Raw genomic sequence first — 24,157 nt, 5'->3', positions numbered from 1 at the left:
CCAAATTTTGGCTGCTTAACCACGATCAAGTTACTGAACTCTTTAAGCCTTACTTTTCTCATCTGGACAGAAGAAAATAGTTTTCTAACCTCTTCTTGGTGATTTTAGTGAATGGAGTAATTCATGTGATACATTCAGAGCAGTCTCTGATATTAAATGAAGGGTAGTAACTGTTATTGTCACTGTTAGTATTTTTAGCACAACCATGGACCACAATCCTCCAGATGCTTATGCTCTAATCTGGTTCTGCCTCCCCCAGGCCAGTGTAATCTCTTCCTCCTCTAATGCCCTTGGCTACCAGCGTCCTGAACTATAACACATGGAAAGGTAGTTGTCAGAGAAAAGCTTGAATGGCTGGGACAGCAGAGGCAGGTCAGCCCACGAGAGAATCCCAATTTTCACATCTCATTAGGTTTATGATTTTCTTTAATTTTTTTTTAAGGTTCATGATTTTCAAACTGTGTCCCTGGAGCCCAGAGGTCAGGATGGGGAGGAGAGAAGCCCAGTGCACACACTCCCAGCCACTTGCTCTGCTTCCCAAAGTATCTCGGCTTCCAGCTGGTTTATATATTTGGGCCCTAAGTGAGAACACATTCAAAGACATGGTCCTACAGCTAATACAAAGTTTGAAAAACCTAACACATTCTATGATCTTTTTGATCACTTCCTGCTTAAAAAAAAATCTATGAACTATAATTTTTCAAATTATTACTTAAGCATTCATTTATTTATCTTCCCCCCACTCCCAACCCCAAACAACTGGATTAGTGGCAAGGGGGAAAAACAGAACATACATCTTCTGACTCCTAGTCTGGTGCTCATTTCAACATAAAAATATAGCCTTCGGTATATCACTACAGATTTAGATGTGGGAAGAGTGAAGGAAGATGCAATTCCTTTCATCCCAGTACTAAATTGTCAGGGCCTTGCAGTTTTTACCATTTTTCTATTTTGTATCTGAAAAGAGGTTTAAAATCTCTACTTTAGGAAATACGGCAAGCCAGGAGGTGGTCAGGCACTTAGAAAGTTAGTCACATGTGCTCTATCATCTTCAATGAAGAATGGCCCACAAAACTTTAATATCTAAGTTCCCCTGGCGATTCAGTCCTTAGCTCCTTGGGGGAGCCAGAAGCTCAAAAGGCTACAAGGCTAGACAGGCAACTTCAGTGTCAAGAGCTTAGCAGCTAAAGGATTGGGGCAAAACTGGAGAATGGAAGCCTTTTGGTGTCTCTTTGAAGACAGAGCAGATATGGATGTGAAAGGGACTGCTAAGGCTCTAGCACGCTCTACTTCCCTGGGTTTGCTTTCTTGTTTCTTAATCTTGGCTCCATGCTCAGACTACCAGATGTTAGGCCTTAGCCAGATGGACTACTTTTCTTTTAAAACTTATTTTTGGAAAAAAAATTTTCTCCTGGGTAGAGATTAGTGGTCTCCAAAGGGTTTCATTTCCTTTCTGAGTCAGGTTCAGCCCTGTGAGGCCTAGCTTTCGATTTCTGCAGCCTCACCGCACAGCTGCCTGCAAGCTCAGAGGTCCCCCGGTGATGCCCCCTCTATTTTAGGAGCCCCCCAAATAAGCCAAGTGACTACAGATAAGTTTTTGGTACTTTCCAAAATTAAACTATTTCCCTTGGTAAATTTCCATCAAATGAGCTCATTAATCTGAAAACAGGATGTGGTACACGAAGAGAGTGAGGTCAGGTTGCCTGTTCACTTACACTGCCTTGGGGCGCAGAGGAAGAGGTGGGTGGGAGAGAAGTGGGATCAGAGAATGGCTTTCATAGGTCCCAAATCCTTCATGGAGTGACTGAAAAATCAATGAATTTTTAAATCAGAGACTCAAAACTCTGAATCCTTTTTTTCTCTTAAAAAAGGCCACCTCTGGTCAACCTCCCACAGATCGCCTGTCTGGAGGCCCCTGAGATCCTCTACTTGTTCAGAACAGGTGTCTCCCTTCCAGGGAGGACCTAGAGGACCTCCTTTCACCAGAGGGACTCTGTCCTGCAGCATCAGCTTCTTGGTGAGAAGCTGGAAGAAGCTCTGCCCTGGGTGGGAGGCTTAAATGCATCCCAGGCTTAAACAACAAAATCTCAAAGAATTAAAACACAGTTCCCAACTCCAGTTAGGTGTCAAGACAAAAAAATGGGACCCTAATACATACAGAAAATTTAATGGGTGCCTCTGAGTAACTAGAACAGAACAAAACCAACAAAGTTGGTTCCTCCCCCAGCTGACAGTCCTGCAGACAGACAGGCAGAGGTCCGTGGGAGAAGGGCCTTTGTCAAATTCGCAAAGGTAAAGGTTGTATCTTATAAACAAAAATTCTATCCCAATACTAAGTTCCATAACTGTTTTGATGGATACACACAAATTCATAGGGAATAAGTGACTGTGTGTGTGTGTGTGTTTAGAAAAAAACAGAAGTGGTTCCTTAAAACACCCAGTTTTGTAAAAGCACCCTGCCTGCGAACCGCTTGGTACCGTGGGCCAACCCAATAAGCTTGGCGGAGCCTGGCACTGTGCTAGGCTCTTCGCAGGACTCCAAGTGGGCAGACTCGGGCTCTGCTTCTGCTCACCCACCTCCACGTGGGGTTTCAGGCAGGCAGGAGACGGGCGTGGGGGTCCAAGTCCCAGGTCTGCCTGGACTCGTTCATTCTGTGAACACTTGACCGAGTCCTTCGCGTGTGCCAGGAACAGGGAGAAGGGAGTTGGGGCACGGAAGCCGGGGAGGGAGCAGGGCGACGCCGTAGACCCCGCCCCGGCCTCAGTTTCCCCGTCAGGGGGAGCGCTCGCCCCGCCCTCGGGGCGGCCTCGGAGCCGGCTCGGACTGGGAGACCCGCCCCCAACCTCCCGGCTTCCGCCGCGCGGCCACGTCCTCGGGGCCCCACCGGAAGCTTGAGCCGGCCACGGGGAGGCGGCGGCTGAGGCGGCGGCGCCGAGGTTGGTTGCACTGCACCCCGCCCCCCCCCACCCCCGCCCGCCCGGGCCCTGCGGGCGCTCCCCGCCCTGCACGGCCCAGGTCCCGCTCGCTCGGGCCGGGGCTCCCCGCGCGCGGCCCGGGACCTGGAGTCGCGGCTGCAGAACCCACCCGGGCTCACTGCCCCAGCCCTTCCTGCGGGCGCCCGGGGCACCCCTGGGGTTCGCTCATCCTTGAATAGTCGCGGGCGCCGCTCTGCTGGGAATTCAGCTGGAGAGATGACGGTGGCCAGACGACAGTCACCCGCCCGGGTGGGGGACATGGGGCGAACGGAGCTAGGGGACACATAGGCAGCCCGGCTTGCGGGACGCGATGAAATCTCAAAGGCGGGTGCCCAGCACCATCCTGGGGAGGCCTACGGAGACTCCAAGGGGAAGTGGGGTCTGGTCCAGGTGGGCCCCGAAAGACAAGTGGAAGACTAGGGAGATGGGGGTGCGCGGCAGAGAGGCTTCGCGTGTGAGGGTCCCAGGGAGGCGCAGAGGGAAGAGAATTCTAAAGGAGGGGCCCAGAGTCGTGTCTGGTGCTGGCCAGAGGACTGGTGGATGAAAACGGGCAGGCGCAGGGCGCTTGGCCACTGACATCGAGAACCTTGGAGAGATGATTCCACTGAGATGCCAGTGAGGCAGGGAGCACCTGTGTAGGCCATCTTTTCTAGAAGTTCTGTTAAAATGAGGGAGTATAGATTTGGGAGAGGAATTTGGGATGAAGGTGAAGAGCATTTTAAAGCACTACATGTGGTTAGAAGTCCCTACTCACTCTCTGTGAGACCTCGGGCAAGTCGCTTAACCTCTTTGTGCCTTTATCTGTAAAACGGAGATAATGACAATACTACCGCATAGGGTTCATGTGAAGATGGGATGAGATGGTGCCTGTGAAAGTACTTCACACAGCGCTAAAAAGTAGTACTTAACTATTTTTCACCAGCTGGGGCATATTTTGATGCTGATGGGAAGGAGCTGGTAGAGAGGGAGGCATTGAAGGCAGAGAGAAAAGAGACTAAACAGAAAAGGACCCAGAACTTGGATAGGGAGAGAAATCCTGGGTACCTATCTGTGTCAAACCAGGTGCGGATGCGAGGAAGTTTGCAGGTTTGGGGTAGGCGGTTAAGGGAGTGCCTTTCTGATAGTCTTCTCTGAAGTAGGCCTCAAGGTCATTTGCTGAAAGAGCCAGGCCAGGGTTGGCCCAGGAGAGGTCCTGGTTTACACTGCAGCATCAGGGTGCCATGCCCTCTTTGTCAGCAGCCCCTGGTAGCCCCAGTTTTGCTCAGGGAAGGTTGGTAGTTGAATTTATCTCGGGTCAGAGGACAACATCTGACCTGCTTTGCCCACTTGTGAGGCTCAAATAAAGCTGATGGATGTGTAAACACTAGATATAAGCATCATTTACCATTTTAATCCTCTCCCCTAATCTGGAGGAGCTGGGAGGCCTGTGGCCATCATCAGAATACAGTGTCAAAGGCTTTTGAGCACCTCAGCTGGGCAGTGCATCATGGCACACTTTCACCTACAATCTCATTTAGTCTCAACAGTCAGGTGAAGTAGCTATTTCCCCCTTTTACACATGCAGAAACTGCAGCTCAAAAGTTAAAGACCTTGTCTCAGGACGCACAGCTAGTAAATGGTGGACTTAAGATTTAAGCTCAGATTTGTTAGACCTCAAAGCCCATGATTTGAAATCATTATAAAAGTTTCCAAATCCCTAGTAGCAGCCCAGCAGGATAGAAAAATGTGAAGGAATTATCTTTCCCATTTGATAGGTGAGAAAATAGAGGCTGGATGCTCTGGCCTCCATCCCAGGCTCTTTAGGCTCCCCCACTCGGCCTTGCTTTCATCTCTCTTGTATGGGTAAAGGAACACAGACCGAGCTTGGAGTCCCACAGACCTACTGCGAATCTTGCTCCACCACCAGGGTTTGTGTGACTTTGGACCAGTAGTCTTGCTTCTCTGTGCCTATATGTGGCCACAGAATTCCCAACAGGTTACTTTGAGGAATAGGAAGGAAAATGTTACCCTGCTCACAGTATATGTGCCAGGCACTGCAGATCCCACACAACAGTGGATCTGCATTCCACTTGGCCACTGAGACCAACTCCCTGTGGCCTTGTGTTTATTTAGAGCTTTGTTCTCCTCAGGGCTGGGAAGTGGTGGTGCCTGACCTGGGTATGTGGCCACCTATGACTTCCTGAGTGGGGCCCTGAGGAGTGCACTGAGCAGTGTATGGTTCTGAGGCCTTGGACTTGAAAGGAGGGGAAGGTCCTGTGTTGTCATCATGACTGATGAGGAATGCCACAGGCAAGGCCATCAGAAGCCTCCTGCTACTTCTGGTTGCCTTGGCCCTAGGGTCACAGAATCTGAGAGCCCAGAGGAGCCTTGGAGACCACCTGTTGCAACTCCTGTTTTGGAGATGATGTAACCGAGACCCATTGTGAGGAAGTGACTTTTATCTGAGACACCGGACAGTGCAGAGATCGAGCGCCTGAAACTTGCATTTTTGGAGCTGCCACCAGGACCTAGGGATTTCCACCAGGGCAGTGAGCACCCCCATCAAGAATTCTAGGCTGCTTGGAGGTCTCAAGGATCACAGACGAGTCACCGGCTCTGGCTGTCTGCCCATGTCCCCTGGGGAGGAGGTGGAGGAAGCCAGCAGCAGCCCGAGTTTCTCTGACAGGGGAACTCTGACTGTGGTTCCTGAAAGTCTGTGACATGGTTGTTTTTTCTCTCTGACTCGTTCTCTTGCTCTCTGTCACTCTAAAGAATGACTGGACACTCCTAGAGCCTTCAGTCAGCATCCAGGGGATTTTTTTCACCACAAAGGGTAATTCCTGCATCCCTCCTGTGATTCAGCTGTGACGTTGAACCACACAAGTCAGCGAGAAGATAAAGTCATCAGACTCCTGCTCACCAGAGACGGTGCCCACGCCAGAACTTACCTCTTCTCTCAGCGCAGACTCCACAGGGCTGGGTGCCTCCCCACAGGAACTAATTGGGCCCCCTGGCCAGCCTGGGACCCCGGGATGGCCTCTGGCTCAGCTAGCAGCCCCCGCCCAGCCCCCGATGAGAACGAGTTTCCCTTTGGGTGCCCCCCCACCGTCTGCCAGGACCCATCAGAGCCCAAGGCCCTCTGCTGCACCGCCTGTCTCTCTGAGAACTTGAGGTGAGGGGTCAGAGGAGCATAGAGTGGGTGGGAAGAAGGTACCAGGGAGGGACCCCTGATGGGAGAAGAGGGTGAGAGAAACTGGTGGCTTTGGGCAGGTGACTTCACCTCTCTGGGCCTCAGTTTCCTTGCCCTTTCCTTACAGTCCTTGACACTGCCCCTTCTGACTCTTGGTAGAAGTAGCCACAGACAGATGTCAGCTGTCACAGTAGAAGGCTGTCCAGGGTAGGGGAGAGCCTCAGGCCCAGCTGGGCTCCTTACTTACTATGAGGCTGGGCACAAATTGCTTTATGTCTCGAAGCCTCCACTTCCTTGTCTGTAAAATGCCTGTAAAGCTATATTCTATCTCCCAGGATTAAGAGGCACAATCAATAATATTCCAAAAAGTTTTTGTAATAATGAATATAAACTTTCTTAGTAAATGATAAACTTCTATACAACTATATCTCCTTCCATAATACCACCCATCATCTTGTACTATTTGCTGAGAACACTTTTAAAGGGAACAAAGATATCTATATATGTATTTGTAGGTGATATATTTATATATGTAGATATGGTGTGAATATGTATATGTTTATATATGTATGTATTTACAGATGATATGTACAGGGGCGGGCAAAAGTAGGTTTACGGTTGTGAGTATGCAAGTAATATTTATTTATTAATTATTGTATTATTTGTATGATTTCCATACAAACAACTATAAACCTACTTTTGCCCACTTTGCATATTCACAACTGTAAACCTATTTTGCCAACCCCTGTATGTATACATAATTGAATATGTATATATTTACATATAGATATATACTTATATAAATACATGTTTTACATATATAAAATATTTAAAATATCAATAACTCAGAGAGGTATGACATCCATACTATCATCAGAGTCCCACCTTAAGGGACTAATTTGAGCCAACTGTTTGTCTCTTTCCTTGGGTCTTCAGAAGAGCCTTGGAAAGGTGGATACTATTGTCCCATTTTACAGATGAGGACATTGAGGCCTAATGGAGAGATTAGGTCAACTTGCCCCAGGTCAATTTACTGGCAAAGTGCTCTTTAACTGCCATACGCCCCCAGCGTGACCTTTGTTTGGGGCTTTACAGAGTAAGAAGGTGGGAAAACTGAATCACTCTAGTTTGAGAAATTCAAATGTTTTGATGCAGGGGGAGGGGAGAGGTTGTGGCCATGAAAAGACCAGGTTGTGGGGATAGGGTAGTCAAAGCCTGAATGATTTTACCATCAAGCTGATTGTTGTGGGTTCATCTCAGGCTTTTCACTGGGTCTCTTGGCTTCCCTCCTCATTATTCCAAAACCTGGCAGAGGTGGAGAAGGAGCTAACTAGATGTTGAAGGGACCCAGGCTTTAGGTATGAGGAGCTCTGCCCAGTTCTGCTCCTGACTCTGCCTACCCTTGGCCATTCCATATGTCCTCTGAGGTCTCACATGTGAGGCCTGACCAGTGGCTCTGACTGTGGATCAGAATTACTTGGGAGCTTTGTAAAATCTCATAGCCCATGTGTCACCTGGCGAGAGTCTGACACCCTCTCTTGGTGAAAACCTCAGGTTAGGTGTTCTCTGAGGCCCCTTCTTGTTTAATTGATTGTGGTCAACTGTAATTCCTAAGGCAAAGAGTCAAAACCAAATAGAGGAAGCTGGGAACAATTGTAGCTACACAGCCACAATCCCTTGCCTGAAGCCCTAGCTCAGTTGTATTTTAGAAGTCAGAATTTTTTCACATTTCAGAAAAGCAAGTCAGTGCATTACTACATAATTCTTCCAGTGGAGTTGGGCAGCACCTTATAATCAAGCCTATTAATATTTCTGCAATGAAACAAATATTCACACTAAGTGGGATAAGGGCTATAATAGCCCCCAGTCACTTCGGGCGGGTCAGGTTTAGCTGCCAAAGAAGCTCACTGCAAACTATGGGAAGACATTGGGTGCCCAGTGCTTTGAGGTTTGGGAACAGTGGGTCTGGGATTGTGGATCTGCATGCTCACTGTATCAGGCACTGTGCTGGGCAAAACCTCAGCTTTTGGAGCTACTGGGACAGAGGTTGGTGTCAGGAAGTCATGAATACCTCACTCAGCCAGATTCGTTCATATGTCTCTAGGAATGGCGAGGATCCAATCTGTCCCAAGTGCAGAGGAGATGACCCCCAATCTGTAAGCCCAGGAAGCCTTATGTCTCCGGAGAAGGTACGTTGGCACAGCCACCCAAGGGTATTTGTCCATTTTCTCTATTTGTTGAGATTGAGGCCCAGTAGACAGGTGTTCACACAGTCCCTGGCAGGCACCTTCCTCTCTGTCTCGAGTCTAGACTGAATTTGGTTTGTAAGCAGTGAGGAGACTGACAGCACCTTGGTTAAGCAACTTGCCCAAGGCCACCTGGCTGATCAAGGTGAGAACAACAGTCTAGACCTGGCACTTGCAAACTGTGTCCCACAGGCCACATCCAGCATGCCCCTTGTGTTTATATAGCCACGAGCTAAGAATATGTTTTATATTTGAAATAGTTAAGAAAAAAATCAAAAGAATGATATTTTGTGACATGTGAAAATGATATGAAATTCAAACTTCCATGTCCATAAATAAAGTTTTATTGGCACACAGCCACACCCACTCATTTTTGAATTGTATGTGGCTGCCTTCACCCTGTGATAGCAGAGGTGACTAGTTGCAACTTGGGCTTCAAAGCCCCAAATATTTACTCTCTGCCCCTTTACAGAAAAAGTTTTGATCTAGACAGTTGTTCGTGTCCCTGATTGCCCTCAGACAAGGAGAGGCCATTCTTGGCTCCCCTCTGAGGCTCAGCCAAGCCGTGCTCCTAGGACTAAGAGATGGCCTTGGAAGTGTGAGGTGCCAGAGAGACATTCTCAAGCCCCCCAGTTTAGAATCCTAGCCCATCCAGGTTGGAAGGATTCTCACGGGTCATCTGTCCAGCTCAGAGGTTCCCACATGCTGACCAGAGCTGGTCCATTCCCACCAGTTCCTGACAGAATGATACAAATAAGGATATTGTAGTGAGTTTTTTATAAAACTAAATTCCACTTACAGAGTCAACCTTTACTCTGAGATTATGCTCTTCCTATACAAGTCTTTGTATAAATGAAATGATAGTGATAGTAAATGATAGAATTTTTGGTAGAGCCTTTACTTGGTAAATTAAAAAGATGGCCATATTTATGTTAGTCTCCCAATTAAAAAAAACAAACATAAAACTTGTATCGATCCATGAATCCAAAGCTATAAGAATGTGAAAACCACTGCTCTAAACCTAACCCCTCGTCTTACACATGGGGCCCTGACACCCACTGGGGAGTCTCAGTGCGAAGCTTTCTGGGGATCAGGGTCTCACTGCTCAGCCATCCTCCATGTTATCACTGTGAGGCACCTGGCTGCTTTCAGCCAAAGCTCCCCCCTAGCCCAGGGGCCAGGAGCCCAATGTTCAGGGATGGTTCTATATAATTCAGTTTGTGGCCAAGACAACTCTTGTGCCTGTTTCTCCATCTGTAAAATAAAGAGGCTACGTTTGCTCTGCAGTGTCTTGTGATTTCAGATGACTGGTCAATGGCTGGCAGGGCAGCTCTTCCTCCCACCTGTAGGAACCTGAGGCATGCAAGTCTTCACACCTCCCCTCCTTTCTCCTCTCTGTCCCCCCCCCCCCCTTTCAGTGAGTTAGGGGAATGAGCAGACCCATAATAACTCTATGGACTACTGCCCTCCCCCTGCACAAGGGAGGGCAGGGCTGGATGATTCCTGAGCCCCCTGCCTGCTTGAATGCTACAGGATTGTTGTTCTTAACTTGTTTCATTCTGACCTCTTAACAAAATTAATACACAGTCATTATACAACTCTTAGATAATATAGAGATATGTTGATATCTATTAATCCAGTGGCTTTAATTTTGTCATCTTTGTTAACGTGAAATCAGATGACAGTGGAAGTGCTCTGATTAAAGGGGAATCTGGAACCCTGTCCTCTTAGTTACCCCAGCTGCCCCAGGCCCTGAGGGACCCTGGGGATTCCTAAGGGGCCTGACAGAGCACAATTTGAAACTTGCTGCCTTAAACCAAATGAAGTGACTCTAATGGTGGAATTACAGGCACTGTAACAAGCAAGAGGGTGGGAGGGGTGCTGCCTACATTTGGGGGCAGGCAGATAGATCTCCAGGCAGCATGGGTCTCCCTCTCACCCCCTGAAGCCATCATCACTGTACCCCCAGTAGAAGGCTGGGGAAGCGGGGGAGGGGGGGGCGGTAATGAGCTAGTGGTCTGACTCCTGCACAAAGCCACCTAGGGGAAAGACGAGGGACTCCTCCAGCTCCTGACCGTGATGGGAACTTTGGGGGACTTTTGACCAAAGGAAAGCAGCTGATTATAAGTCAATAGTTTGCATGCATGGTAATTGCGAAGTTTGTCTGTGCATCTGGGAAAACCTGGAGACTGGAGGTGGGTGGAAGTGTTGGGCCGGAGACCAGCTGAGCTAAGCCCCGAGGCGCCCATCCTTGCGAACACTTTCTGTGCCATCTGCTTATCAGTTTGTCCTTACCCTCTGACTTCATTAGATTGGTATCTCTCTAAGCAGTGCTGGCAGCCACGGGCCCCTTAGGTAATAGAAGAAGCAGATATTAAAGGATTACTACTGACCTAGTTAGAGACTTGGTTCTTGCCTGGCATGACCTTCTCGTAGAAGTGACAATGAATAGGGGGCAGCCTGTGGATAGAAAATAACATTCAATTCTCACTGCCTGCGACCCTGTGAATGAAATGGTTTCTCTCACTCTCTTCCCTCTGAGGCCACTCAAGGTCAAAAGCAAGCTAGCATCTGTTGCCAGTGTCTGACAATAATGCCTTAACTTATTCTAGAATCAGAAAGTGACAGGCGGTCAAGCTGTCTAGTCCAATTTCCATTCTATTCTTTACTGGATTCCTGCCAGGTGGCTTTATGTCCTCCCAGTGATGGGAGGCTCATTACTCTAAGAAATCACCACTTCCGCCGTGGGGGGCTCTGACTGTTGTACCATTTTCCTCTTCATTTGTACTGAGCTGAAGTCTGTCTCCCTTAAGGCCACGCAAGGCAAGTCAGTCGGCCTCCTGTCCTCTGAGGTAGTCCTGCATATGAGTGTAAAGGTGCTGACCACAACCCCCTTGAGTCTGTCCTTAGTCTCTGTGCATCTGTGTCCTTTGAAGTGTGATGTGTAGAAATGAACCCCTGTACCCTTACACTGCTGAGCTCAACAGTTGCATCTGTAACCTCATTGATCCTGTGACATCCTGTATGGGTGGTGGTGATATATCGAGGCTCCATGAGGAGGTGTGCCTGGACCAAAGTCATGTAGCAAGAGGGAGGCAAAGCCAGTCTCCAACTCCTACATCCTAGGCTGGTGGCATCTTCCCCTCTGCTGCCTCCATGGCAGACCACCCTAAATGTGTTCTGCGGGTTTAAATTTCACAGTCAGCCTTAAGTGCTGGAAAAACAGGAATGGGCAAGACTAGTTTCAACTAGGAAAATCAGGCAGGGCTTCCTAGAAGAGGTGGCAGCTGAGCTGAGCAGAGGTTGCCAGAGAGGAAGCTGGCCCAGGTGCAGAGGAGGGCAGGCCTGGCGGGCAGAAGACAGACTGACTGGGCCTGCCCTGTCACAGTAGAGTACTTCTCCCTCAACACAGCTGAAACCTGAGCAAAAACAGCCCCTCCAGTCATCCAAGACTTCAGGTAGTCTTTGTGCCAGTATGGCGGTGTGGGCCATGCCTGGCATGCTGCAGACCCTCTGTTCTGTGCAGTAGCTTCACAGAGGCTGCTCTCATGCTCCTGGCACCCTCCTAACACTCACATTCTTGGAAGCTTGTGGGTTCCTAAGTGGGGGCCTCTCAACAGAACCCTCTGCTGACCCCGTCACAAAAGGCCTGGGTAAGCAGAGTGGCTAAGAACACCACACCCCCCCAGACTTCCCGGACACAGACAGAAGGACGAGTGTTCCCTCAGGGCTGGGATTTTGTTTTCTGTTTCTGTTTCCTCCTGAGAGGAAATTCCACTGCAAATTTTATTTTTAGCAATTTGAAGCTTGAGGCCACTAACGGGGGCTGCTTGTGGCACCAGATGTACACCAGGCTTGGCCCAGGGCAGATGCCCCGGTCCCAAGGGCAGTGCTTAATCCACTGGAATACTACTGCTAATACTACTACTAATAATAATGGCTGACATTTATTCTGTATTATGTTAGGCAGAATGATGTCCACATGTTAATTCCTATGAATACATTGCCTTACTTGGGCTGCTATAACAAAGTGCCACAGACTAGGGCCCTTGAACAACAGAAATTTATTTTCTCATAGGTCTGGAGACAAGTTCAAGAAAGGCTCGGTCTCTCCTGAGGCCCCTCTCCTTGGCTTGTAGATGCTGATGCCATATTTTCCCCATATCTTCACATTGCCTTCCCTTCACATCTGTGTTCAAATTTTCTTTTCTTACAAGGACAACAGTCATATTCATTGGGGCCCACCCTCATTTTAATTTAATTACCTCTTTAAAGACCTTATGTCCAGATACAGTCGTGGTCTGGGGGTTAGGACTTCAACATATGAATAGGGGGCATGGATAATTTAGCCCACAATAGTGGCAAAAGGAACTTTGCAGATGTGACTAAATTAAGGATCCTGAGATGAGGAGATTATCCTGGATTATCTAGGTGTGTCCAGTGTAATCGTAGGGGTCCTCATAAGAGGGAGACTAGAGAGTCAGAGAGAGATTGGAAGATACTCTACCACTGGCTTTAAAGACGGAGGAAGTGACCATGTACCAAGGAGTACAGGTGGCCTCTAGAAGCTAGAAAAAATAAGGAAACAATTCTCCCCTAAGGCCCCCAGAAGGAACAAAATCCTGCTGACACCTTGATATTTTGGACTTCTGATCTACAGAACTGTTAGATAATACATTTGTGTTGTTTTAAGCCATAAGTTTGTGGCATTTTATTATAGCAGCAATATGTAACTAAGACCAGAATTTACATGTGCTGTCCCATTTCATTCTCATGAGAACTCTCTACGGGGCGGGTACTATCATTATCCCCATTTTGCAGAGGAGGAAAGTGAGACATGGGAGGTTAATACTCTCCCAAGGCCTCACAGCTAGTATGTGACATGAACGAAATGGCCTTTGTACCCTGACAGGCTGGCTCCAGAGCCCAGCCCTTAACCCCCGTAGCGCTCATTAGGGAATGAGCGACTCACTGATGATGGAACTGTGAGCAGACTACTGGCCACCGAGACCTTCAAGTCACCTCTGCCATCCTCTGACAGCCACTGGAGTCTGGTCGCAGCCCACATCCATCCACACATCATAACAAGGACACCCCCTGCATCCACCCTGGGCCTGGCTTTTCCCTGCACTACGCAACACCTCTTTTGGCTCAGCCACCAAAAGGACATGTGCCCCTCTGCCTGCATGGTGATTCTGGAATTCCACCGCTTTCTCTCTCCCACCCTTTATACTTCCTATGGCTCTCACTCCCAGCTTAGAACCGCAGAGGATTCGAATCATGGACTTCGAGGGTGTTTTAGGGCCTGAGAGGCTCCCTTAGTCCACTCACCAGGAACCAGGTCCACACCAAGGATCAGTCCCTCTGTTGTGCCCACAGATCAGGAAGCTACCTGCTGGGAGAGCTGCGTCACTGCACACTTCCCAGTGCCAGCATGGTCTCCCTGCCAAGGCTGCCCTCTCCCCACACCCCCAATACAACATCTGTTTTCTATTCTTTGTTAAGAACATCTTGTGCTTGAACCCCAGGGTAGTAGGGCGAAGGGGGGTGGCCCTTTGCTGGGCTGTGTTTTGTGTCCTAAGCCAACCATACTCGTTAAGCCCACGCTCTAACTTCTTTTACTTTTAAACACTAATAACTAATGTAGCTTTGTGTTTGCTCAGCCCCAAAGACCTCTGTCCTCCCCTTTTTTAATCCAAATCTCCATTTGGCTCCATTAGAGTATTCTGTTTTATTTTTATTATTTTGTTTTGTTTTGTTTTTGTTTTTTCTCTTTTTGTTTGTCTTTGTTTTGTTGATGTTGTTTTGTTCTAGATTATTCTTTTTTAAAAAACAACAGCAACAAAACTCTGGAAATCAACATATTATTTGTAGGCAATAAAATTCACTTGTTTTAAGTGTACAGTTTGATGAATGCTGGTAAATTTATACAGTTGTGTGACGACTACAGTCAAGATGGTGAACGTTTCTTTTCCGCACCAGAAAAAGCTTCCTCGTGCCCCTGGTTAGTCAGTCTCCCCAGATGCAGCCCCAGGCAACCACCCATAGACTTTCTGTCACTGCAGTTTCGCCTTTTCTAGAATCTCAAAAGAATGGAACCATACTTGTAGTCCTTTGTGTTTGATTTCTTTTATTTAGCATAATGTCTTTGAGGGTCCTCCTTGTTATTGCATGTAGTGTTTTAGTCCCTCTGATTGCTGAGTAGTGTTCTAGAAAAATTTAAAAAGCCACTGTCCATTCACCAGATGATGGATATTTGGATTGCTTCTAGTTTAGAGCTATTATTAATGCAGCTGCCATGGACATTCACATACACATGTAAACATGTCAGTTTCTCTTGGGTAAATTCTAGGAGTGCAGTGTGGCTTGTATGGTAACTTTATAAGCGTGCTTTATAAGTAAGTTGCTTTGTAAGTACGATTTAACTTTATGAGATACTTCTATAGGTTTTTTTCCGAAGTGGCTGTGCCATTTTGCATTCCCACTGGCAACATTCCTATTTCCCAGTTCCTCCACGTCCTTACCAAAGCTCAGTATTGGTGTTCTTTTTGAATCTTAGCCATCTTGGGAGTGGATGATGGTATTTCATGGTGGTATTTCATTCTCATTTGCATTTCTCTATTGACTAGTGATGTTGAGCATCTTTTCATAGGCTTGTCATTTATATATCTCCTTTTGGGAAGCATCTGTTTAGTATTTTACCCATTTTTGATTAGGCTGTTTGTCTTCTTATTACTAAATTGACAGAGTTCTTTACATATTCTGGATACAAACCCTTTCTGGATATCTGTTTTGGAAAAAACTTCTTCCAGTTCCCCTTGGGCTTACACTTGATAAGAGATACAGTTGACCCTTGAATAATGCAGGGGCTTGGGGTACCCACCCCACACACAACAGAAAACCTGTGTATAACTTTTGACTGCTCCCAAATTTAACTACTACAGTTGTCCCTCAGTATCCATAGGACAGTGGTTCCAGGACCCCCCACAGATATCCAAATCCATGGATGTTCAAGCCCCCTATATAAAATGGTGTAGATCAATGCAAATAGCCAGCCCTCTGCATCCATGGATTCCCAACTGCACATCCAAAACAGTACAGGTATTTCTTGGGGGGGGGAAATCCGTGTATTGGTAGACCCACACAGTTCAAACCTATGTTGTTCAAGGGTCAACTATAGTGATGTGGTGTAGGAAGAGCCTGTGTCTACACTGCTTCCTAGCCATTCCTTCTTGGGCAAATCCCTTCCCCTCTAAGCCTCAGTTTCTTTATCAGTAAAATGGGGACGGAATACCTACCCTGCCTTTCTATAGCATTGTCAGGGGTCCTAGGAAGAATTATGACCATGAAACCATTTTGTAAACTCCTCAGACCTGTAAATAGGTTAACAGTATGGTCAGGCTGCTGTTGAACACTGAGACCCTTCTGCATCCCTGCCCTTAGGCTGTGCATTATCCAGAAGGAGAGCAGTATAGGGCAGGCACTCTCTAGTCAAGGCAGATTGCCAAGGAGGGATGCAGATGGCAATTGTGCGGAGCATCCCCATGGGCTTCAGGAGGAGGGAGGTGCTCACTCATGCAGCTAGCATGTCCCAAGTGCCTCCTTTGTGCCAGGCCCTGACCTCAGCACTAGGAAAACAGCCTCACAGAGCCCCCAGACCAGTGGGGGCAACCAAAGAGTGAATGGTGCTGTGTGTATCCTGTCCTGACAGGAGAAGTAGCCCGGCTGCCCAGGATCACAGCAGGGGCCCTGAGCCTGCTTTGAAGGAGGGTTACAAAAGGGGGCAGCCCGGCAGAAGGACCAGCATGTGCAGAGTCCTGTGCGCCAGCCCATCATGTGCCCTGTTGGATCCTGATGCTTTGCTGAAAGCCCCAGTGGTCCCACAGGGACTCCCATAACACCCAGTGATATTATTTCCAGGATCACCCTGAGGCGGCTACAGATGGAGTTGTGTGCCCCTTTGCAGGCGTTGGCTGCTCCTTCAAGGTAAGCATCTGAGTGTGAGAAAGGACATCTCTCCACTGCAACCCTAGAGCACTGGGTCTCCCCACTTAAGCCCTTCCAGGATTTTCCCACATCAAGCTACTCCTCTGTATGCCCCTTACATTAATGACCTTCTCAAGCAGCAAATCTCACTAGTAAAACATTTCCACATTCCAGAAAGTTCTTCTTAATGTCTCATCTTAGCATTGTAGCATCACTGAAATGACCAACCCCTCCCCCCATGCCTCTCTCCGTGGTCCTGAATCATCACTGCACTTGGGGCAGAATTGTTGCTCTAGACCAGGGATGGGAACGTCTGGTCCATGGGCTGTATCATTTGGTCTGGCCCTGCCAAGGCAACCACAGGCAGGACTCAAAATTCAAAAAGTCTAGGAGTTTTTTTCATAGCTAATTTTTAAGTTGATAATTTTGTATGGCCCGCAAATGATGTTATAAATATCCAAATGGCCCTCGGCAGAAAAAAAGTTTCCCCACCCCTGCTCTAGAGGCTTGGAGGCACATGGCTCACTGTGGGCATGTCTCATGCCAGGGTCCTCTGATTCCCTCTCACTGCACACAAAACAAGTTTGCCTTTGCTGAGTGAATGGATCTGACTTTCTTTGGGAACCTTGCCTTTTCACTGATCAGCCCCACCCTCTGGGCAGGGGAGCGCCAAGTTCATGCAGGAGCATGAAGTCACCTCTCAGGCCACCCACCTAAACCTGCTGTTGGAGTTCATGAAACAGTGGAAGGCCCAGCTGGGCTCAGGCCTGGGTTCAGGGCCCATGGCCCTGGAGCGGAATCTGTCAGACCTGCAGCTGCAGGCGGCCGTGGAGGTGGCTGGGGACCTGGAGGTAGACTGCTACCGGGCACCCTGCTCTGAGAACCAGGAGGAGTTGGCCCTGCAGCACTTCATGAAGGAGAAGCTCCTGGCCGACCTGGAAGGGAAGCTGCGCGTGTTTGAGAACATCGTTGCCGTCCTCAACAAGGAGGTGGAGGCCTCCCACCTGGCCCTGGCTGCCTCCATCCACCAGAGCCAGCTGGACCGCGAGCTCATCCTGAGCTTGGAACAGAGGGTAAGCATGGGACACAAGGTTGCCTTCAAGGCTGGCTCAGGGGTTCTCTTCTGCCCTGTCTTGTCTCCAGAGCAGTGGATCAACCTTCTTCTGAAGCATTCTCTCCACTCACAGCAGTCATTCCCCCATCAAAAAGTATCTCTCCTGTGTCCCAAGACCTCTAGGTGGAGCACTTGGAAGTTCTAGTTAAGGTCAATTCCCCCATCCAGTGCTTCATTTCCTTTGCTCAAATTTCTCCTATGGTAGGACACTCCCTTCCCAAGCTGCTCATTCCATTGATGGATTTTTTCACTATTAGAAAGTTCTTCCTACACCAAACTGAAATCAGTCTCTTTGTTTCTTACCTGCATTGTTCCTGACTTTGCCCCTCAGGGCCCACAAAATAAATCTCCCTTCTAGATCCTGTGGAAGCCCTTCAGAGATGAGCAATCAGTGATTATAACCTACCTGAGTATTTCCGTCTTTAGGCTAAACGCCCCTAGTGCCTTCACCCCTTCATCACAGCACATTGTTTCATGCTGTTCGCATACGCTCTGGCTCAGTCTCTAAAGGATTCCACACATTCAGAATGGTGATCCTGGACTAACTCCAGATAATCCACTTACCTGACAGTTCTTGGTTGAACAGGACTGTCATCCCCTCCTTTGTTCCAGAGCTTATACTTTTCTTAATATAATCAGTCACCATGTTAATGTTCCCCTTTTGGGGGGGTGGGGGGAAGCCAACATGACATCACTGTCTCATGTTGAGTTAGTCCTGGATTTTAGTTCCAGCTCCACCATTAACTTGCTATGTCTGAGCAAGTCACTTTCCCTCTCAGGACTTCAGCTTTCTCATCAGTAAAATGAGGGATTCAGCTTCTTTAAAGAACACTCATTTCCACTCCTGGCTTCCCTATGTGAGCACACCCAAGAATAAATTTATATTATGTCAAATGTGAATGGGGAAACCTACCAGAAGAACCAGGCACTGGGTTTGAGTGAAGAGGAAAACCTTTTTTACATAACTCTTGCCCCAGTTAGAAGGTGGGCTCCCTGAGGGCAGCGACCATGTATTTAGTTCATGAGCAAACTTCCTGGCTCTACTCTTACATACCAGGCACTATGCAAGGCAGGCACACAGAGAGAAAATGAGCATGGGCCCAGCCCTCGGTAGGGAAGACATCTATCTGGTAGGAAAGGCAGAAAAATAACCCTCATAAAACTGCTGTAAAGGCTCTGTAAGAACATAGATGAGAGAGAGATCAGCTGAGCTAGGGCAGTGATTGAATGCTTCCCAGAAGAAGGGCTGTGTGAGCCAGGTTTCTGATGGATGAATAGGAGTTGGCCAGTAGAGGAGGAAGGAAAAGGAATCCCAGGCAGGAGGTACAGCGCATGCAAAGGCAGATGCACACGCCTGAGGGAGACATGGTCAGGAAGGCATATTTTTGGCAGTGTATCTCCATATCACACCCCCCTAAGCCAGGTTCTGGTGTCCCTGGCTGAGCTGGCTTTCCCACAGGTGATGGATTTGCATCAGACACTGGCCCAGAAAGACCAGGCCCTGGGTAAGCTGGAGCAGAGCCTGCGCCTCATGGAGGAGGCCTCCTTCGATGGCACCTTCCTGTGGAAGATCACCAACGTCACTAGGCGGTGCCATGAGTCAGCCTGTGGCAGGACCGTCAGCCTCTTCTCCCCAGGTAACACCTCTCCAGGAGCACAGAGACTCACTGGGCCCTGAAAACAGCATGGGGAGCAGCCAACTCTGTGACTCCGTACTGTGTCCAGTTAGGCCAGTGTCCCTTTGGGCCACCTACCATGCTGGGACCACAGAGGAGGCAGAGCCTGGCTCAGCCATGTAGAGCACGGGTTATTTGAACTGCCACACCTTCCATCTCCCTGAGTATCAGTCACATCCTGCAGACAGGAATAAAATTGTCATTGACTTCGAATGGATGTCTGATGTGAAAGACAGTGTGCCGTGAACCAAAGCGTGTGCGAGTGAGAGGAGGCAGAGGATGATTCTCACAGGCGAGTCCCTGGGACCCCGCCCTCAGAGAGCCAGTGGTCCGAAATAAGACAAGCGCAGGGCTGAGTGCACGATTGTGGGTAGAGCGTTAGGAAGGGGTGTGTGACCGGGGCAGTTCTTATTCATTTCTAGGGCCCCGGGGCCTGCCATAGTGTCTTGTGTGAAGTAGCTACTTGGTAGATGTTTCCCTCAATTAATCGATTTCTGTTTCTAAAACAATGTGTATATTTGTGCATGGAATGCTCAGACCTGCATGCTCTCCCCCTCTTCCCTCTCGTCTTTCATGTGCGTCCTCATAAACGGCAAGAGGGAGGGGGACATTAAGGAAGGTGTGTGTAGATGATGACCTGAACGGCCTCTCACCTTTGCCCCAGCTTCATACGTCTCCTGTCCATCTGCTCCTCTGATGCACCAACAGGGCTAGGATAGAGAGAGGCATCGGAGTTTGCTCCACACCACAGAGCAGAGCTGGGTCCCAAAGCCAGGCCCCTTTCCTCACGCGGCAGCCCCTTCATGGGGTGGCCTCACCTCCAATATGTAGGCTTTTTCTCTTCTCTTCTTTCCAATGAGGGACAAAGCAAGCAGTGTCTCTGGCTTCCTGTTCTACCAAAACGTAAGGACAGGATGAGTCAGACTGTAAGTCTGTCCCTCCTCTGCCCCTTCCTGCCTGCCCCACCCACCCTCTGTCCCCAATCACTCCCTCCTAGAGGGGCCCTTATGGTGACAACCACTGGAACCCACACTGCATGACCCCTTTGGCTGCCGAGGGAGAGAGCCCCCAGGCCCCTGTGCTGAGTCACCAGAGAGTGATTCACTCCTCAGGGGCCTTTGCCAAGGGTGCCTGGAAGAACTGTGAGCCCCCTCAATCTTCCCCAGCCTCCAGAAGCCCCCAGCCCCTTGGCCTAGGACAGCAGAAAGAAGTCAGTGTTGGAATGTAGGAGGCCTGGCCCCTAATCCTGGCTCTGTCCCCAGCACACTGAGGCCAGACACTTCCACTGGCTGGGTTCGGTTTCCCGATGGCAAAATGCAGGTCGGTTAAGTCCAAAGTATGGTCCCTGGACCAACAGCATCACTGTCCCCGTTGGACATGCAGATTCTCAGTCCTCACCCAGCACTACTGATTCCAAAACTCAGGGGGTGGGGCCTGGCAATCTGTGATTCTGATGGCCAGTTGACAGCCACTAGGCTAGATGAGCTCCAAGATCTGGATCCTCTTGGACTGTATGTAACCAAGAAGAATGCTGGGCTCCACCCCCAGATTTCTTATTTGATTCCCTGACCTTGGGCATGCCTAACTTCTGGCCCCAGTTTCCTCATCTGCAATGCTAGCAGTCTCCAGCTGCATCGGTGCTGACTCTGGCTTCCACATTCCAGCTTTCTACACTGCCAAGTACGGCTACAAGTTGTGCCTGAGGCTCTACTTGAATGGTGATGGAACAGGAAAGAGGACCCACCTGTCACTCTTCATTGTGATCATGAAAGGGGAATACGATGCTCTGCTGCCCTGGCCTTTCCGGAACAAGGTACGGGCCAAGGGGAACACTGGGGGTGGGATGGGGAAGCCTGGGTCCTGGTCCTGGTCTATCCATGAACTGGCAGGTGACCTGCGCAAGTCCCTTGCCCTCTCTGCATTATCAGCTTCTCCTTTCATAAAATAAGAGCCTGAGTTCACATCTAGTAGCCAAGGCTCCCTCCAGCATCATTAGTCCATGGGCAAAAATGCCTGGACCGACACCCCTGGGAGGCATGTTGAAAACAAATTCACCTGGTGGGATGAATAAGGAAACTTCCTAGAGGAGGTGCTGTGGGGCCAGCCTGAACTAGCAGCATTTTCAGAGAGAGGGAGGGAGGCAGATGATACTACACACCTGTCAGAATGGCCAAAATCCAAAACACTGATAACACCAAAGGTTGGCAAGGATGTGGAGCAGCAGGAACTCTCACTCACTGCTGGTAGGAATGCAAAATAGTACAGCCACTTTAGAAGACAGTTTGGCAGTTTCTTATAAAACTAAATATACTTATAACATGTGCTGCAGCAATCACACTCATTGGCGTTTACCAAATGAGTTGAAAACTTATGTCCACACAAAAATGCACACATGGATGTTTATAGCAGCTTTATCCATAATTGCCAAACTTGAAAGTCACCAATATGTCCTTCAGTAGGTGAATGGATAAACAAACCATGGTACATTCAGACAATGGAATATTATTCAGCACCAAAAAGAAATGAGCTATCAGGCCATGAAAAGACATGGAGGAACCTTAAATGCATATTGCTAAGTGAAAGACACCAATCTGAAAGGCTACATACTGTATGATTCTAGCTATATGACATTCTGGAAAAGGCAAAACGATGGAGACAGTAAGAAGATCTGTGGTTGCCAGGGGTTGTGGGGAGAGAGGGATGAATGGGCAGGGCACAGAGGACTTTTAGGGCAGTGAAACTATTCTGTATGATACTATAATGATGAATGCATGTTATCACACATTTGTCCAAACCCATAGAATGTACAACACCAAGAGTGAACCCTGATGTAAACTATGGACTTCGGGTGACAATAATGTGTCAGTGTAGGTCCATCGAGTGTAACATACATCCCACAATGATGTGGGCGTTGGTAGTGTGGGAGGTTGTGTGGGGGCAGGAGGTGATGGGAAATCTGTATTTTCCATTCAGTTTTGCTGTATACTTAAAACTGCTCTAAAAAATAAAGTCTATTAAGAATGTTTAAAAGGGCAAGAGTGCCACAGTGGTCTGGATATGAGCCGTAGGTCAGTAGTCCCCACACCTGCCCGGAGATTTTAAAAATACCCACAACTGGGTCTCACTATATAGAAAATAGTGAGGCCTGAGCATCAGGATTTTTAAAAACTTCCCAGGGGATTCTAAGTGCAGCTAACTTTGAGAACAGCTGCTGTGGGTGATGGGAAGACATTTCATGTCCTGATGGGCATTCCAGTGACGTGTACCAGGGAAGAGGGTTTGTGTCACTGAGATCATCAGCATCTTGGGGGTACACATATCTGCCCTGTGCAGACAGACATTTCCAGACATTGACTGACAGCCCCTCAGCAGAAGGCCTCTTTCTTCTCGCCCCCCTGCCTCACCTAGGAGGTTCCGTGTAGTTGACTATCAAACATCTCTGAGCGGGAAGGGGCATTACAGGTTATGAGTCCAGCCTCCTTGTCAGGGCTCAGTCCCACCTATAGCCCCAGCAGCCAACCAAAATTGACTGTGGCAGCCAAATTCCCTCTTACTGTTGAATAGAACATCAGATCCCTAATTATAGGACAGTCCCCAAAGCCTGCTCAGAATACCAGGTGCTTCCATTCCCAGGGGCTCCCTAACAAATCTGAGCTCAGGGTCTGAGGGGCTGCACAGTGGCAGACAGACCAGCTCTGAGCCCCTGGGTGCACTGCCCAGAGTCTGACCTCCCACCTGCCCTGTCCCATAGGTCACCTTCATGCTTCTGGACCAGAACAACCGTGAGCACGCCATTGACGCCTTCCGGCCCGACCTGAGCTCAGCATCCTTCCAGCGGCCCCAGAGTGAAACCAACGTCGCCAGCGGCTGCCCTCTCTTCTTCCCTCTCAACAGGCTGCAGTCACCCAAGCATGCTTATGTGAAGGACGACACCATGTTCCTCAAGTGCATCGTGGAAACAACTGCTTAGGGGATCTGGGGACGAGTAGCTGCATCTGTGTCCTGAGGGAGCACCAACCCAGACTGGAGGAAGTCCTGCCCTTGGTGTCCACAGTCCCCAGGCACAGTAATAGCTGGGCTGGCATGATCGGAGCAGGGCTGACAGGTTGACTGTGGCAGCCATCAGCTTAGGTGGCTTGCAGGCCCTTGGGCTGGGCCCACAAAGGCAGAGGGTTCAGAAGGAGGTGGTGGCAGAACTGTTCCCTCTGCACTGACCACACAACACTGGCCGCCACTCCAACCCTGCATGTTGAGGCAGACTCTGACTAAGATGGGAGGGAAGGGGGACCAGACCTGGGACATGGATCGCCACCTGGAGACAAAGGACCTGAGCCTGGAAGGTCTCTGCAGGGCCACCATGGAAACTGGAAACACACTTGCTGCCCTCCTGCCCGGGGTCAGAACCAAGGGGTGGAAGGGACAGGTTGCCAGTGTGAAATCATTCTGTCCAGACATACACTGAGTTCCCCATCACTGGAGGTAAACAAGCAAAGCCAGAGGGCTACACTGGAATGGGGGAAGGCATTAAATTGGGGGTTGGATATGAAGACCTTCAAAATTCCTTCCAGCCCAGAAAGTCTCTAATTCTAGGCCTCCTGGTCCAGGTGAGGCCTATGGCTGCAGGGGCTCTGGAAACATTCAGGAGCCTCGTGTCCTCCAGGTTTCGCACTCACCTTCAGTACCACCAGGTGGGCTGAGCTGGCCGGCACAGCACCTACCACATACACACAAACCCTGCGTCCTATGCCTCCCCCAGCCCAACTCCCCTTCACCTTCTCCAGGTGCAACAAGGTCACTGGGCTCTCAGGAGCAGCCAGAGGAGTGTGAAGGAAGAGAGGCATAAACTCTCCACTGCCTGCCCGGGGCTCACCTTCCATGCTTTCCAGAATCCTGTGTCGCCTGATTAACCAAGGTATTCACTTTTCTCGTTGACTGATCAGGGTCTCTGAGCCACTAGCAGAGGTTGCCCTTTCAAATGTGTATAAAACCA

General features: G+C 49.0%; 1 protein-coding gene across 4 annotated transcripts; it reads left to right on the top strand.

Moving 5' to 3' along the window:
• The first annotated feature begins 2,849 nt into the window (after positions 1–2,849).
• Positions 2,850–23,714, top strand: TRAF1 (TNF receptor associated factor 1). 4 transcript variants are annotated; one of them, XM_081151346.1, is made up of 8 exons: positions 2,850–2,937; positions 5,314–6,127; positions 8,250–8,334; positions 16,312–16,377; positions 17,040–17,450; positions 18,951–19,128; positions 20,832–20,980; positions 22,919–23,714. In XM_081151346.1, exons 2-8 carry the CDS (start codon positions 5,988–5,990, stop codon positions 23,135–23,137), a joined length of 1,248 nt encoding a protein of 415 aa, XP_081007472.1. In that variant the 5' UTR covers positions 2,850–2,937; positions 5,314–5,987; the 3' UTR covers positions 23,138–23,714. The 4 variants fall into 4 exon arrangements, with proteins under 4 accessions (XP_081007472.1, XP_081007473.1, XP_081007471.1 ...); XM_081151345.1 differs by having other exon boundaries at positions 2,868–2,937; positions 5,106–6,127; XM_081151344.1 differs by having other exon boundaries at positions 2,874–2,937; positions 5,728–6,127.
• The last annotated feature ends 443 nt before the right edge of the window (positions 23,715–24,157 follow it).

The sequence above is a fragment of the Miniopterus schreibersii genome (assembly GCF_964146895.1).
Source record: "Miniopterus schreibersii genome assembly, chromosome: 11".
NCBI classification, from domain to species: domain Eukaryota; kingdom Metazoa; phylum Chordata; class Mammalia; order Chiroptera; family Miniopteridae; genus Miniopterus; species Miniopterus schreibersii.
The sequence above is the reverse complement of the archived record's forward strand: the minus strand, read 5'-3'. Positions and strand labels throughout refer to the sequence as shown.

Excerpts from the sequence above, each read along its gene's own strand:
- TRAF1 (XM_081151346.1), top strand. The coding sequence starts at position 5,988 with ATGGCCTCTGGCTCAGCTAGCAGCCCCCGCCCAGCCCCCGATGAGAAC. Across the intron at positions 8,335-16,311 it reads GCCTTATGTCTCCGGAGAAG|GATCACCCTGAGGCGGCTAC; the intron begins GTACGTTGGCAC and ends TATTATTTCCAG. Across the intron at positions 16,378-17,039 it reads GCGTTGGCTGCTCCTTCAAG|GGGAGCGCCAAGTTCATGCA; the intron begins GTAAGCATCTGA and ends CCCTCTGGGCAG.